The sequence below is a fragment of the Anas acuta genome, chromosome 15 (assembly GCF_963932015.1).
Source record: "Anas acuta chromosome 15, bAnaAcu1.1, whole genome shotgun sequence".
Classification (NCBI taxonomy): Eukaryota; Metazoa; Chordata; class Aves; order Anseriformes; family Anatidae; genus Anas; species Anas acuta.
Window position 1 is genome coordinate 1009448 of NC_088993.1, and position 15688 is coordinate 1025135.

Consider the following 15688-nt stretch of genomic DNA (forward strand, 5'->3'; position numbering starts at 1 on the left):
GTACTGTAGTCAACAGATTGAAAGGAAAGAATTCTGCCAGTGACAGGAGGTATCCAGTCTGAATGAAGCTAGTATTCCTGAAAGTTTGTGTTAATTACCTATAAAACAAAACATTTACCAAAACACATATAGTCAAGCAGCTGTGGAACTTCTCTTCTTGCATATTAGCCCAGGCAGACTTTCTCTGTAATCCACACAGTATTCAAGTGATTAAAATAGCACCTTACATTAGCAGAGACATACTTAATAAAGATTGAAAAAGTTGCACAAGTCCATATTATACTGAAATTATACCATGAAAAGAATAAGGGAAGAGCAAAAGTAAGTTGAAACTACTTGTTTTCCAGTAGTATATCTTTGATATTTAGAGCTGATAACACGGGGTTATATTTAATGAAATGTTATGTATGAACTACATAGAGACATTAATGAGCAACAGCTTTCTATGTTAGTTGAAACAAGACAGCTATCAGAAAGGACGTGAAATAACCAAAGCAATATATAAAGTAGCTTTGCAGTTTATACAGGAGACTTTTAGGTATAATTAGGCTTTGTAGACTAAAGTGCCATTACAATACTGGGAAAAGTTCTGGTGTGAAGCAATTCAGTTATCTTAATGTTTTTTTTGTACTACTGTCTTGTAAAGGTGTTGACAGCAGTGAATGCCAGGACATAAGTGATTTGATTGTAGGCTATGAGCAGGTTTTAGCCATATTCTAAACATCCAAGTATTTTTCTCTTTTTCAAAGCAAATTGCAAAGTCAGCTGAAGAAAACAGAGTAGACAGTGACAGTGTAAGATAAGTGACTTGCGCAGTGAACAACTCATACTAAGTTTACAAATGCTTTCAGTGCTCTTATTAAAACATTGCATCAGTAGTTCAAAGAAGCTGCACCTCTGAAACAGAAGATGTATGAAACATTAGCATGCTTATTTAAGTATTTGCTTCAAATACGGTATTACTAAATCTATTTGATTTTAAGGTAACAACTGTGCTGTATTTGCCAAGTTGCCACAAAAAGCAAAAACATTTTCTGATTGTCTTTATGAAAAAGGAAATAAGTATTCAGGGCTATTGCAAGTTCTACATTGAAAAATGTTTAGTTTATTAATGTACTTCAGGAGAGTGAGAAGGTTAATTTCGTAATGTTTGGCCTTTACTAAGCAAACATTTTATAGATGCTCTTACACAGATATAAAAAACGTACATTTTCCTTGGAAAACTGGTACAAATTACATGGTCAGTGCATTTCTGTTGGCAGAAACATTATCTGTGCTAGAGGATTTACTCACATATTTTTGTCTGTCAAACATTCTAGATCTAATCTTATTTTTGGACTCCATTCACATGTAAGAATTAATTGGAACTTACCTTGCTGTATCTCCTTTTACTGTTACTACCACTAAATTACTCCTCTTGACAGAAGAGTAGTTTTCAAATCTAGAATCAAATATGAAAGCATCCTAATCACGTTAAATGATCTCTTAGACTAATTCATCACAGTGGACATGGTATTAAACAGGTATGGAATTGAAAATTGGTTCAGATACTCTTCCTATGTAGGGAAATAGATGGTTCTATAATTATCCTAGGTAGAAGAACTATAAACATGGAGGAGGTAAAGATGTCATCTAGAGAACTATTCCTTTTCTCGTAGATACAAGCGTTCTCATCAGCTGGAGTATTACTTGAAAGCAGAATTCCAGAATTTGTTTTAAAATATTTTGTTGTTCACAGAGTATCTGACATAATTAGTCTGATGTAGACGTAGTATTTGTACTATCAGAACAGCAAAATGAGTCTTACTCCATCGAGTTTACTGTAGGTACATCTCAAAGTGGTCAAAAAAGGTGTAGAAGTTGTAAAATATATGTCATTATCTTTTTTGAATTCTGGTTTGTTTGTTTTGTTACAGAGATTTCCCTTCCGATAAAGGAGGAACCATCTCCCATTTCTAAAATGAGACCAGTAACAGCCAACATCACTACAATGCCAGTGAACACAGTGATATCCCGCCCCCCACCCCAAATCCAAATGGCCCCTCCTCCTGTGTCCTTAGAACCGACAACCAGCTTGTCTATAAGTCTGGAAAATCAGCTTGAAGCCCTCTTGGATGGAACTTTAACCTCAGGTAATGAAATTCCTCAATTGACAAGCAGCAGTGAAGACAGAGAGTCATTTTCTTTAATTGAAGACCTCCAGCATGATCTGCTTAATCACTCCAGTATTTTAGATCATTCTCATTCACCCATGGAAACATCTGACCCACAGTTTACCACTAATAATTCTTGTCTATCTCTTGACCTTCCTGATACAAATTTAGACAATATGGAATGGCTAGACATTACAATGCCCAGCTCCTCATCTGGACTCACCCCTCTCAGTTCTACTGCCCCCAGCATGTTTTCGACTGACTTTCTAGATCCACAAGACCTCCAGTTGCACTGGGATTAAGCTATACCCAATGAGAACGTGACCTGCAAATCTCTTTACAGCAGAGGTCCATTATTACACTATTCTGATTGCAGTTAAGATAGTTAAGATAGCAACGTTTGGAAGAACAAATGCTTGAAAGTAATTCCTTATTGATGTTCAAGTTTACAACGGTGAATTACTTTATGCTCCTATCACTAATGCAGATCACGGCCCTCTGAAAGCTGTGTTTCACAAGTCAAGAAAGGACGATTGTGCTTACTGATTAGAAGTACCCCATGGGAAACACATCACAAATATATATATGAAAAGTTATGTCTCTGACTTTGTAATGCCTAAATGAGCAACACAATGTGGATAATCTTAGAGAAGAAAAAGTGAGACTTAAATGTCTGTATTCACCCAGTGAGATATTGTTTGAGGGAGGGTAACGTATCACTACACTTCATTGTTCCTGTGGATAGCCTGAGCCAGGTTCAAAATGAATTGTGAGGGCAAAGACAGGTAGAAGCACTGGCTGGTTCAGTGAAATTTCATATCTCTGGTTTCTAAATTTGTTCGTTTTTTTATATTTTGGTTTTGTGGTTTTTAGAACTCTTCCCCCATTCTTTAATCATGAGGGAAGAATTTAACTGCATCCAAAGGGATATTAAGTGTAACTGCAAGAAATCCACTGTAGCTAGGCCAGGTAATACTGAAAACACTGAATTTTCTATTGCAATGCTCTGGATTTAATAGCTAGGTTTTAATGTGTATATCAGACAGTTATTTGTATACTCTTTTAAACTTTGTATAGCTTATTTTTGTGAACAGAGGGGAACAGTGGTGTTTAAGTAACAGAGTACCATAATGAAAATAATAAATATCCTAATTTAATTTGTCATTGAGGATATTTGTTAGTTCATTGAATACAGTATCTCAGTATATTAGAAGATTTGGAGGAAGTAGAAAAGTTTAATAAATGCGGTTATGCTCTATGATCCTGTGCAAGAACAGTCCCAATGCCCTCAATGAAGGGTGTTTGTAGGATCAGGCCAAGCTGCAGGACAGTACTGATAGGACAACCATCATTTCTAACAGAATCTGTATCTATTGAATAGCATTGTCTACAACTACATAGCATCAGGGAAGATAAACAGAAATTGCTCAGTAAGAATCCTAAATAAAACACACTTACAGAAAACTATAAAAGGTGAATAAGCAGTATCAGGATAGACTGTTTGGGGATGAGAAGGCATATTTCATACGTATAGACAGTGGAAATAAAGTTCTTACCTCATAGCACAGCCCGTAAAAATACACTTTTAAACCCCGAGTTGTTGTTTCTCAGTCTATTATGAAAGTAGTCAAGCAAAAAAAAAAAAAAGCTAATATAAGCAAAATACTTCAAAATTCTATAATTGTGTCTCAGGTGATAGCTGTTAAATGTTGTCATGGATGACGTAGGCTTATAATTAAATACAATTTGAATTATTCCATTGAGGGAATTTCTAAATTAAGAGAAAAGGAAACAGACCCCTATTTCATGAACAATTGAAAGGAAATATGTATTCCAATGTGAAAACTGATCTTATCTCAGAACACCTTCCTCAACACCAAACTTCAAAGTTCTGTAGGAACAAAATTAAAAATGGCATGAAGCTTTTGCTTACTTCTTGGAGTAACAATATATATCAAACAGTACCAAAAGAAAAAGTACCTTTTAACTGCTTAGTAATCTGTATCACATAAAAAAAAAAAAATCATGTTAATATCAAAGTAAATACTTCTGTCATAAAATTCTGTGGAATTATCTGCAAGTTCTGTGTCTCCAGATAACCAGTGCAGTCTGTTTACCAATGTTAGAAAATTCCATTGACTTCAGATAAAATACTGAATTATATCAATGATTGAGGGTTTAAACTGGCATCACATCAGCCACCTGCACTTTAAATCATTATATATCTTCAGTAGTTTTACTGGTCAGGATTTACTTTAAGGACAAAAAAACAATCTATCAAGATTTTCACTACAAAAGCTGAAAGACATACATCCATTCTTGCTGTGCCTACTATACTTGAGTACAATATCATGTGTGAACTGTCTGCCTTAATTTTTGATGTTATATGATTCTTCAATAACATTGGACAAATAGATCCAACTTTGTGCATTCCTTTTCATTATATTGTCTTGGGAGCTAATACTCTGAGATACTAAGTGCCCTCAGCTATTACTAAAATAAGAATTAAAGACTCTTAGTCTGATAGGAACAACTCTGAATGAAATTTATATTGTTCTACAGTGCTGTCAATGTAGTATGTGTGATTCACCACACATCATACACGTATGTATGGTTAGAATGACCCCTTTTTGACCCTGCCTCCTGATTAAATAAGAGGCAAGTAAATTTGTTGCTAGACGATAAATTAACCTAGAGCAACTGTACTGTCATTTTTTACGTGCATGTAAATATTGCTTAAAACTGGCAAAGTCGTCTTGCTACAAAACTATCCTCATTGGCAGTGTATAATGTTAATCCATAGGAATCTATGTGCAGAAATAAACTGAAACAGCTGAGATGTGTTGTTACCAGTACAGTATAGCTTTCTTACTCTAAAAGTCTATTTGAAAAAAAAAATTAAAAAAAATTAAGGGATCATTTTAGTTTTTAAAGTACAAATACTTTAGTGTAGGGAATGTGTGATTTTTTTTCTTTTTTGTATATTTCAGGGTTATGTGTATTAAAATCTTATATATAACAGTTTGCTTTAGACTTTGTTCTGTAATGTGATATATTTGCCATAGTTATATATGCCAGTTATGGCAGAAATAGATTTCGCTTAGATTTTTGTGTGTGCATGTTTTACATGACAGTTTTTGTAACACAAATACAACACATCTTAGAAATGTAATCATGACTGTGCAGTTTGACTGTACAGAACTGAATATTTCTCATTAAGAGAACAGTTGCAAAGGAATGCACTGGCACTAAATTTGCCATAAAATGGCTGCAATATGCTAACAGAGGATGTAATATTAAATGTGCTGTTAGTAAATGCTTACAAATTAAGAATACTGTTTTATCAGTGTGAAATTCAAAAGTTGGTGTTTACACTTCTAGACATGGAGAGAGCTTGACCATGTTTTGCAGGGCTAATGTTAATCAAGAGGAGTAGCATCCTGCATTTAATACAGAAATGGTATTTGTTACGCACTTTTAGTGCCATTAAGCATTAGTTAAGGCAACTAAGTTTACGGTCAAAATATTATTTAACATTACAAATAGTTAAGGAATCATTGTCATAAATTTAGCGGTTGTATCTGAGAATAAAATCAGTTTATGCAGTTGTTCTTTACAGAAATTTAGAGTCTAATCCAGCAGTGTGGGTTTACAGAATCAGCCTCTTAAAAAGGTGAGGCCACAGCTTTTAGAAACAATCAATACTTAATCCTGAAATTTCTTTTCAAGGTATTTCTAAATTCACCAACAGGGTTGATCTGCAAGGAAGCAGGTGATCAAAACAGAAGTTTCAGCATTAAACTTTTCTGTTACATAATCTCTAACATTCAGTTGCCTGAAAAGTGTAGGCACCATAATTGGAAACCAAGCACAAGCTGTCGAACTGTTTTCAAGGCAGAGAAAATGCAATCACAGAATACATTTAACTGGAAGGGCATTACGTAATCAAAACACAATAAAGCTCACTGATGTATACAATTATTTGGATGGCACCTTCAGTATATTATAAACTTACAGCAAATTCTATTAAAACTGGAAAAAAAGATCTTCCACTTATCTCTAGTAAACATTTTGTTGAATCTCTTTATTTTGTGGTCTCTTAAATTGCCTTTACCACACTATAGGTTTTTCTTTTGCATGAGATACGTGGAATGGACTTGCATATATTATATACATGGCCAATAAAGAGTATCCATTAAAACATGAAATAATCTCAAGTACTCCTTTTATTTGATCAAAAAAAAAAAAAGTGCAAAAAAGAGACACCTACATCATTCTGTAGTGTCTAATACTGAATATATAGACTTTTAACTTAAAAGTGCATGAATGATTTTTTAGAAATCTAGCCAAAAAAGCCATTCTAGCTATGAGAGCAAATTCTCACTAAGAGGCAGGGAATGGCTAACAACTATATAATCAAACTATTTTTATATTTAAAAAAAAAAATACAGCTCAGATATTCAAAAGACAGTCTAAATTAAATTATAGTAATATAAAAATTTAAATAGGAACCAAAGCATTGCCATTTATATTGCCAAAGGAGGCACTTGTATTTTGAAGCATAGGAAAGTAAATCCCCGGAAGTATTACTGATACTTTTTTAAAATTAAGGATGTAAATATTTTGAAAGCTGTTTTTGATGTTTAACAGTACAGATTTGTTTTTGTTGTTTGAGAAATTTGTATTAAGTACTAGCACAGGCTTTTTTTCCAGATAGGATTTTCTTCACAGTACTGCTTGCAGTAGTAATAATGCTAACCCTAGTAGGTGTTTCTCTTCTTATTTTCATAGTCATAATTATGTCTTAGCATCTCATTTTGTGAAAAGAAGAAGATAGATACCTGTTTCTAGGGCCATCTTCATTTAAGCACTACTTTACTAAATGCAAATTATGGCAATCAGGGCGTCAGTTTATGTATTGCCTTTCTATAAGAAACCATGATGCCTTTGTATTTGCTGTTTGCACCCCTAAAATCAATTCCATATGTTTGAATGCCATATGTTTTGCACATTGTACTGTATATATGTAATGCATACTGTATTTTTATATGTGTAGTACATTTATCAAATATTTTGTACATAGTGGCAATATTGTAGCTACTGAGGAAATGTTTGATATTTCAGCATTTTTGCTAAGTGTCTCAAATAAAAAATGAAAACTGTGTTTAGTTGTCAGTGCTTACTTACTAAAAGCAAAAAATGCCATTTTAATAATTACTGAAACTTTGATTCTTGTGAGTCAAAAACATTTTGACTATGCTTCCCAGTACCTTTCTCACAGAAAGGAATGAGAAATATGGACTAAGACAACAAACTTCAAAAGCCTGATGGCTTGTCGTTAGAGTCAGACAAAATCTGTAAGAATAAAGATGTCCTGAACTTCCAAACTTTTTATTTTCAAAAAGCAATACCAGTATGTTAACCCCTTCTCTGTTTTATTCTTGTCTCAATAAACTATAAGGTAAGAACCCTGATGCAGATACCCTGATTTACAAAGCTATTAGCTACCTTCAAACAGATCAGGAGAAAAGCAATAGGAAAAGCTTTCTTTTACCTTCAATAAGTTTTATTCAGTATTTCTGTCATGAAAAAAAAAAATAATCCCAATTTATGTATGAGTTCCAAACTATCTTATGAAATGTATACATTGGACCTGTGTTTTTCTTCAATATATTTGAAATGAAGTAGCTTCATAAAAAGTAAAACAACTGTAAACAATGACCTTTTATACAGCTTGTGAGCCATATGGTCCTTACATAATGTCATCTCACTTTCATGATGTGCACCTCCTGAGGTTCACCATCCCCCAAACCTCATCTACTTACTAGTTCACTAAAAAATGACTTTTTTTTTTTTTTGGCTCAATCCAATCTTCAAAAAATAAGTTTAAAAAAAATACAAGGGGGGTGTAAGGCTAGACCTGGGGAACTATAGGAACTATAGGCCTGTCAGTTTGACCTCAGTGCCAGGAAAGCTCATGGAGCAGATGATCTTGAGTGTCATCAAGCTTACAGGGCAAGCAGGTGATCAGGCCCAGTCAGCATGAGTTTATGAAAGGCAGGTCCTGCTTGACGAAACTGATCTCCTTCTGTGACAAGGTGATGCGCTTGGTGGATGAAGGAAAGGCTATGGATGTGGTCTACCTTGACTTCAGTAAGGCTTTTGACACCGTTTCACACAACAGTCTTCTCAAGAAACTGGCTGCTCGTGTCTTGGACTGGCATACGCTTCACTGGGTAAAAAACTGGCTGGATAGCTGGGCCCAAAGAGTTGTGGTGAATGGAGTCAAATCCAGTTGGAGGCCGGTCACTAGTGGCGTCCCCCAGGGCTCAGTACTGGGGCCAGTCCTCTTTAATATCTTTGTTGATGATCTGGATGAGTGGATCGAGTTCGGCCTCAGTAAGTTTGCACATGACACCAAGTTAGGTGCATGTGTCGATCTGCTCGAGGGCAGGAAGGCTCTGCAGGAGGATCTGGATAGGCTGGACTGATGGGCAGAGGCCAACTGCATGAAGTTCAACAAGGCCAAGTGCCAGGTCCTGCACCTGGGGCTCAATAACCCCAAGCAGAGCTACAGGCTGGGAGATGAGTGGTTGGAAAACTGCCTGGCAGGGAAGGACCTGAGAGTATTGTCTGATATTCGGCTGAATATGAGCCAGCAGTGTGCTCAGGTGGCCAAGAAGGCCAACACCATCCTGGCTTGTATAAGAAGCAGTGTGGCCAGCAGGGCTAGGGAAGTGATTGTCCCCCTGTACTCGGCGCTGGTGAGGCTATACCTTGAGTACTGTGTTCAGTTTTGGGCCCCTCGCTACAAGAAGGACATGGAGGTGCTCGAGCAAGTCCAGAGAAGGGCGACGAAGCTGGTGAGAGGTCTGGAGAACAAGTCCTACGAGGAGCGGCTGAGGGAGCTGGGCTTGTTCAACCTGGAGAACAGGAGGCTCAGAGGAAACCTTATCGCTCTCTATAACTACCTTAAAGGAGGCTGTAGCGAGGTGGGGGTTGGTCTGTTCTCCCACGTGCCTGGTGCCAGGACGAGGGGGAATGGGCTAAAGTTGCGCCAGGGGAGGTTTACGTTGGATATTAGGAAGAACTTTATCGAAAGGGTTGTTAGGCATTGGAATGGGCTGCCCAGGGAAGTGGTTGAGCCACCATCCCTGGAGGTCTTTAAAAGACGTTTAGATGTAGAGCTTAGGGATATGGTTTAGTGGAGGACTTGTTAGTGTTAGGTCAGAGATTGGACTCAATGATCTTGAGGTCTCTTCCAACCTAGACAATTCTGTGATTCTGTGAAAATATTCCAACATTTGCACAGTAATTTTTAGAAGGTAAGTACAGTTTGGAACAGATGACTTTTGGTGGGCTATCCAAAGAGTAACCATGTGGTAATTGCTCTGACAGCACAACAACTGCAGAGATGTATTGAGTAGTTTTGTATATTTACTTTTTTTTTGTTTGTTTGTTTTCCATTATGAGCCAAATAGCCTTTCATGTCCTCTAGAGTCCTCTAAAGTCTAGCACCAGAGCAGACTTTAAAATTACATGATGTATGCATTGACTGTGGGAGTACTAAAAAGATCACAGAACAAGCACTAGTTTAAACCCATCCCATCAAAAAGAAAAATCCATCAAAACTCAGGAAGCTGTGGTAAGACTAGGAAAAAAATAGTACGGGCAATGATTCTAGTACATGTTTTTGTCAGCCACTGAGAGTCAAGTCTCTTGCAAAATTCTCTTGAAGATAATCTTGGATTAATCCACATCTTTTTCTGGTAGAGATGGGAACAATATGCCATGCATCTTAAACTTGCCATGCATCTTTAACACATTTTAAATCTGTCTTTGAGTCAGTTGTAAAAGCTAGAGCAAAAGTGAGAGGATACTCTGATATTGCTCTGCCTCACAGTGGCAGGGTGAAAAAGGAAGAAGGAAAAACCTACGGCTTCTTCCTCCAACCGAGGTTTTTCAGGGAAGAAAATGCACAACTCAAAATACAGCACAAAGGAGGCATTTGATCGGCACCCACTCCTATTGTGAATGATTGCTGCCTTGCGCATGTCACTGCCCTGGAGCAGAGGGATTGGTTCCAATGACCTGCTCAGATCAGGCCACAGCACTACATCTCTTACAAAGCTGTGCCTGTGAGACCAGATAAGCTTATGAACGTTCCCCAGGTAGGCTGCTGTGTGTGTTTGACTGTTAGTGTAACCTCAGCTGTTACTGCAACATTTTGCTCACTTATGCAAATGAGCCTTTAAATCCTCATAGAATTAAGTAAAAAGCTGTTAAAATACAACTGCAGGTTACTGGATTGTATTTCACCTGTAGCACGGACTTCTGCTCCCAACTGAGTCACTGTCACTGACAGAAATAATGCCCAAGTAAGTTTACAGGGGTGTTCTCATCAGCTACAAGGCACTTTATTGTACTACTATTGGATTAAACAACAGAATAGTGTTTGTACCATTTTTCTGGTTAGGACCTACCCGTAATTCTTGAACAACAGAAAAGAATTTCTAAAACCCAAGTAATACAAAGCATAAGTCTATCCTATGAGAAAATAAAGAATATTTCAAAATGGTAAGACACAGAAAGGATTAGAAAGTGATTTGTGATGTAGACAGGACTATACCAACTTTCATTCATGACTTTCCTAAATTGTTCCAAAGTTTTTGAGATGTGCTGGATTACAGGATTTCATATTTGCATTTTGTATTCTGCTCAGCTTATGTTTTAGAACAAACAGCCCTATGCATTTCTTCAGGAGAAAGTGCTATGAGCTTTTCAACTTACACACAATTATTTTCAGCATGAAGCTGCTTCATTTTTTGCTATGATATTTCCATGTGGAGGCAATCACCGTAATAGATCACCCACCCTTTCCTTATTAAAGGCTGTTTGATGCTGATGACATTAGGATTTATTACACAACCACAACTATTATCAATATGGAAGTAACCCATAAAAATGAACAATATGCCCTGTAAATTTTGTAAAATACCTTTTCTGTATGAACTTAAATCACTAAAAGTTTTTAGGCTGTATGTGCCACAAACTCACCTTCAGGTATCACACTCCAAACACAAACATCGGAAAACAAGAGCAGCAGCTTTTCATTACGCCTTTGTGCATTGCAGAATTAGTAGTATAATAGTTAGAGTGTATCAGTGATAAATCTCTTGTTGGGTCCCAAGTGGCAATTTAGTATTTTGGTAATGTTACAGAGACCTATAAACAGGTAACCCTCCCCCACAAACTGTGCTCAAGGACTCCCCCCAAAGAGAGATCTCACTCTTGCTTCCAGACATACTGGTTTTGGTTAAGGCATCACCATCCATGGGGGAGAAATACGTGGCCTGTGTTTTGCTCAAGTCTGTACCAACCCCCTGCAAAATTGCCAGGGTGAGCTTAGCAACACTGTCATTCCGGAGCAAGACAGGAGACAAACTCCACATCTGTTTGTATGTCCTGTCACCACTGAAAGGCTGCCAATAGAGAAAGAGGCATGGGAGTGATGTTAGGGATCTAGATGAACTGTATCAAAAGTGCCACACAAAACCCCAGGTTCTCTTTAAAAATAAAGTGGGCTGGTTGTTTTTTTTGTGGCTTTTCTGTTGTTTTTGTTGTTGTTGTTGTTGTTGTTGCTGCTTTGTTTTGTTTGCTTGCTTGTTTTTTTTTGTTTTTTTTTTTTTTTTTTGTTTTGTTTTTTGTTTTTTGTTTTTTTAGTAGTGGTGGTGTTCTTTTCTTAATTGATATCTAGGAGCTACCCAGACTACAACATAAAAACTTCATTTGGATTTTAAAATGTGTAATTATCTGTGTTATAAATCATACAAAACTATTGTTCCTAAAAATTGTCCTTAAGCAGCACTTTATTTAGATACTAACATTCTTCTTTCTAGAAGCACCGAGGAAGTTATGCACATGAAGAACGGGAACTTTCTTTAAACCAAATCAAGTATTTCTTCTTAGTCTACTGAGAAGATCATTATGATTTCTTCTTGAATGTCCCATCTCCCCGTACAGTTACACAAGAACTTCAGCATTAGAAGTTGCTTTACAGTTAAATACTATTTCTGATGCCATCTGAATAAACTTTCAAAAATGTAAAGTATTTGAAGAGGTAAAACTTCCATGAATTTCACAAGTCATTCAAATATTCCTCTTGGATTCCTCCCACACAAAATTACTTCTCAGCTCACAAGAAAGATACAAAAACCACCAATAAATCAAACACATGTGGGGCCTCACAGGAATTGTGATGACAAGTTAAAGCTGGCACATAAAAGTCCACATTTTCAAATAAGCCAGTAGGCTAGAAACAGCAAATACATCAGTCAGACTTAATTTATTAAAAATCCATCTTCATCAGCTAAAACCATTGCCCCTGCATAGTCATTCGTTATCATTGAAGCAACAGCTGTGAGAGCTGAGCACAGCAGCCTTCACATCCATTCCTACACATTGTCACACTGTGAAGCACTGCAGTGATCAAGTGACCAGACAAAACAGTACTGCCCCAGCTTCATGAGCACTTAATTTTCCATAGTCCAGAGCTGGGGATGTCATTTGAGGCTAGCAACATACAGATTAGCAGATACACTCCAGCATCCAGGCTGCCCAGACCATCAGCTCTTTGCCCCAAGGGCTGGAAGAACAGAATGAAACACCCCTGGGACAGCCTGCTCAGCACAACACTGGGCACACCCTGGGCTGATTATCCAGGAAGCTAAATTAAATCAGTTTAGACCTAATTGACTGCAAGCGAAACTAGTTCAAATTGCTCTGCATTTGCTGAAACATAAGTGTGCATAGAGTAATCATGGAGATGCTGACACATGGCAATTCCTAAACAAACTGAAGTTTAGTTGCACATTTAAGCTGCGGGCTTGCCTGGTGACTGCAGTTCAAAGAACATCCCACAAGCATAAGGATCCTTGTGTCACACCTGCATTAGGCCACCATAAGATTAGCAATGCTAATCCCAATTTTTTAGTTGAGAATCACAGAATTTTCTAGGTTGGAAGAGACCTCAAGATCATCGAGTCCAACCTCTGACCTAACACTAACAGTCCCCACTAAACCATGTCCCTAAGCTCTACATCTAAACGTCTTTTAAAGACTTCCAGGGATGGTGACTCAACCATTTCCCTGGGCAGCCTGTTCCAGTGTCTAACAACCCTTTCAGTAAAGAAGTTCTTCCTAACATCTAACCTAAAACTCCCCTGGCGCAACTTTAGCCCATTCCCCCCCATCCTGTCACCAGGCACGTGGGAGAACAGACCAACCCCCACCTCGCTACAGCCTCCTTTAAGGTATCTGTAAAGAGCAATAAGGTCGCCCCTGAGCCTCCTCTTCTCCAGGCTGACCAATAAAAAAGCCCAGCTCCTTCAGCCACTCCTCGTAGGACTTGTTCTCCAGACCTCTCACCAGCTTCGTCGCCCTTCTCTGGACCCGCTCGAGCACCTCCATGTCCTTCTTGTAGCGAGGGGCCCAAAACTGAACACAGTACTCAAGGTGTAGCCTCACCAGCGCCGAGTACAGGGGGACAATCACTTCCCTAGCCCTGCTGGCCACACTGTTTCTGATACAAGCCAGGATGCCGTTGGCCTTCTTGGCCACCTGAGCACACTGCTGGCTCATATTCAGCCGACTGTCCACCATCACTCCCAGGTCCTTCTGTGCCTGGCAGCTCTCCAACCACTCATCTCCCAGCCTGTAGCTCTGCTTGGGGTTATTGCGCCCCAGGTGCAGGACCCGGCACTTGGCCTTGTTGAACTTCATGCAGTTGACCTCAGCCCATTGGTGCAGCCTATCCAGATCCTCCTGCATTGCCTTCCTACCCTCGAGCAGATTTACACACATCTTTCACCCAGACAGGGATGACCAACAGTGGCTGGAACCGACCCCCCAGGACAGCAAACAAAGCTCCTTTCATTCAGAAAGGACCAACACTCCCTGGCTGCCCTGCAAAGGCTTTGTAGGGGGTTCAAAAGATTTTCCACAATGAACAGTAGAAGAAAACTGAAAGCTTTGTGTCCCACTAGGAATACCCAATGCAGATCCAGGAGTTAGAAAAACATCCACTGAGGAACAGATGCATCTTTTCTGCATTGCACACTACATTTTTACACTGTAGAAGCACCAGTGTGAGAAACACTCCGTAGCCAATAACTTAGGCTCAGGCGAGGATCTCAGTGAAGTAGTAATTTATTCGCGATTGCAATGGTGGGCGCCCCACAAGCAGGAGAGAGCGCATCTACTAGTTCCAAAACACAGTTTATATACCTTTTGATGGCAGGACCCTCCCCTGTTTCCCCACTGAGTGGGTAATCCAGGTTCACAATCTATCTGATGCTTCACAAACAATGCATGGCCTTCAGTTGCTGGCCTGTTAAATTTCAAATTTCTTTTGACATTTTTACTGCTGGAAGTGGTAATGTTTCTTCACTTATCTGACTTGACTTGACACCGTGATTTTCACCTAATTGTCCTAAGGAGTCTGGTTGTCTGCATTTTACAAGGTCGCCTGCTAAACTTTCTTATCACTGTAAGCATATCTCAGTACCACATTCCCTCCTTCTAAACAATGTAACTCTGCAAAAACAACATTTCTATTCCCACACCAGGCACCTAAACTGTATTTCTACAAAGTGCGCTTAATTCACCGTTTACCGTGTAATTATACTAATGCTCGCATTTATGCTTATTTTCTCGGTGGGGAATGTTTTACTCCCGCTTTTTCTTCCTCCTCTCCAAGCTCCTCTATTCAGGCCGAGGACGACTACTGGCTTCGAATGTAAGATTGCCATCTCCCGGCAGAGGGAAATAAAAAACAATCAAAACAAAACAAAACAAAACAAAAAAAATAACGGTTGCAGCACGGCCCCGGCAGGTGCGGCCGTCCCAGGAGCCCTCTCAGGTCCCTTCACACCCCCTCAGGTCCCGCAGCCCCCGGCCGTTCCCTCACGGCGCCTGAGGGGCCCGGTCGCGCGCACTCCCTCGTGCGACGCTCAACGGTCACCGAGTATCCGCACACAGCCACGGGAGCGGCGCCAGCGATAGAAAGGCGTCAGGCGGTCTTTTTAACGCAGGCGCGGTGGCCAAGTGGTAAGGCGTCGGTCTCGTAAACCGAAGATCACGGGTTCGAACCCCGTCCGTGCCTCGGCGTGTCCACGCGCCCTGGAGGGGAGATTTCGCCTTCCGACACTTTTTGGAGGCGGCGCGGAGCCCCCGTCCCCAGGCACAAAATGGCCCGAGCCGAGTGAGCTGCAGGGGGTGCGGGCGAGGCACAGAGGAACCGCCGCTGCCCCGACAATGAATGAAGCGCCCTGGAAGGCCGGGGATCGCCTGCCGCCGGTAGAAAGGCAGGAGCCCCCCTTGAGGCGACCAGCTACGTCTGGCGTTAGCCAAGAACACTAAATGCCGCTGAGCATGGATGACAAGGTTTTTGGGGGGTTGGGTTTATTTCCTCATGTATTCTGCAGCATTGTTGTGTGGAATTAAAAGTGTACAGTTATGGACGAACACAGGTGTTT

General features: G+C 39.4%; 1 protein-coding gene and 1 non-coding gene across 17 annotated transcripts in view; both read left to right on the forward strand.

Annotated features, from left to right (window-relative positions):
* The window catches only part of MRTFB (myocardin related transcription factor B), an 89461-nt gene extending 82144 nt beyond the window's left edge, over positions 1-7317 (forward strand). For all 16 annotated transcript variants that reach the window (XM_068699224.1, XM_068699240.1, XM_068699237.1 and 13 more), the window contains one exon: positions 1917-7317. In XM_068699224.1, the coding sequence (XP_068555325.1) occupies positions 1917-2455 (539 nt within the window). In that variant the 3' untranslated portion in view covers positions 2456-7317. The remainder of the gene's footprint in view (positions 1-1916) is intronic.
* A 7926-nt stretch (positions 7318-15243) lies between these two features.
* On the forward strand, positions 15244-15315 carry TRNAT-CGU (transfer RNA threonine (anticodon CGU)). Its single transcript has one exon. It is a non-coding gene; the product is annotated as a tRNA-Thr (tRNA).
* The last annotated feature ends 373 nt before the right edge of the window (positions 15316-15688 follow it).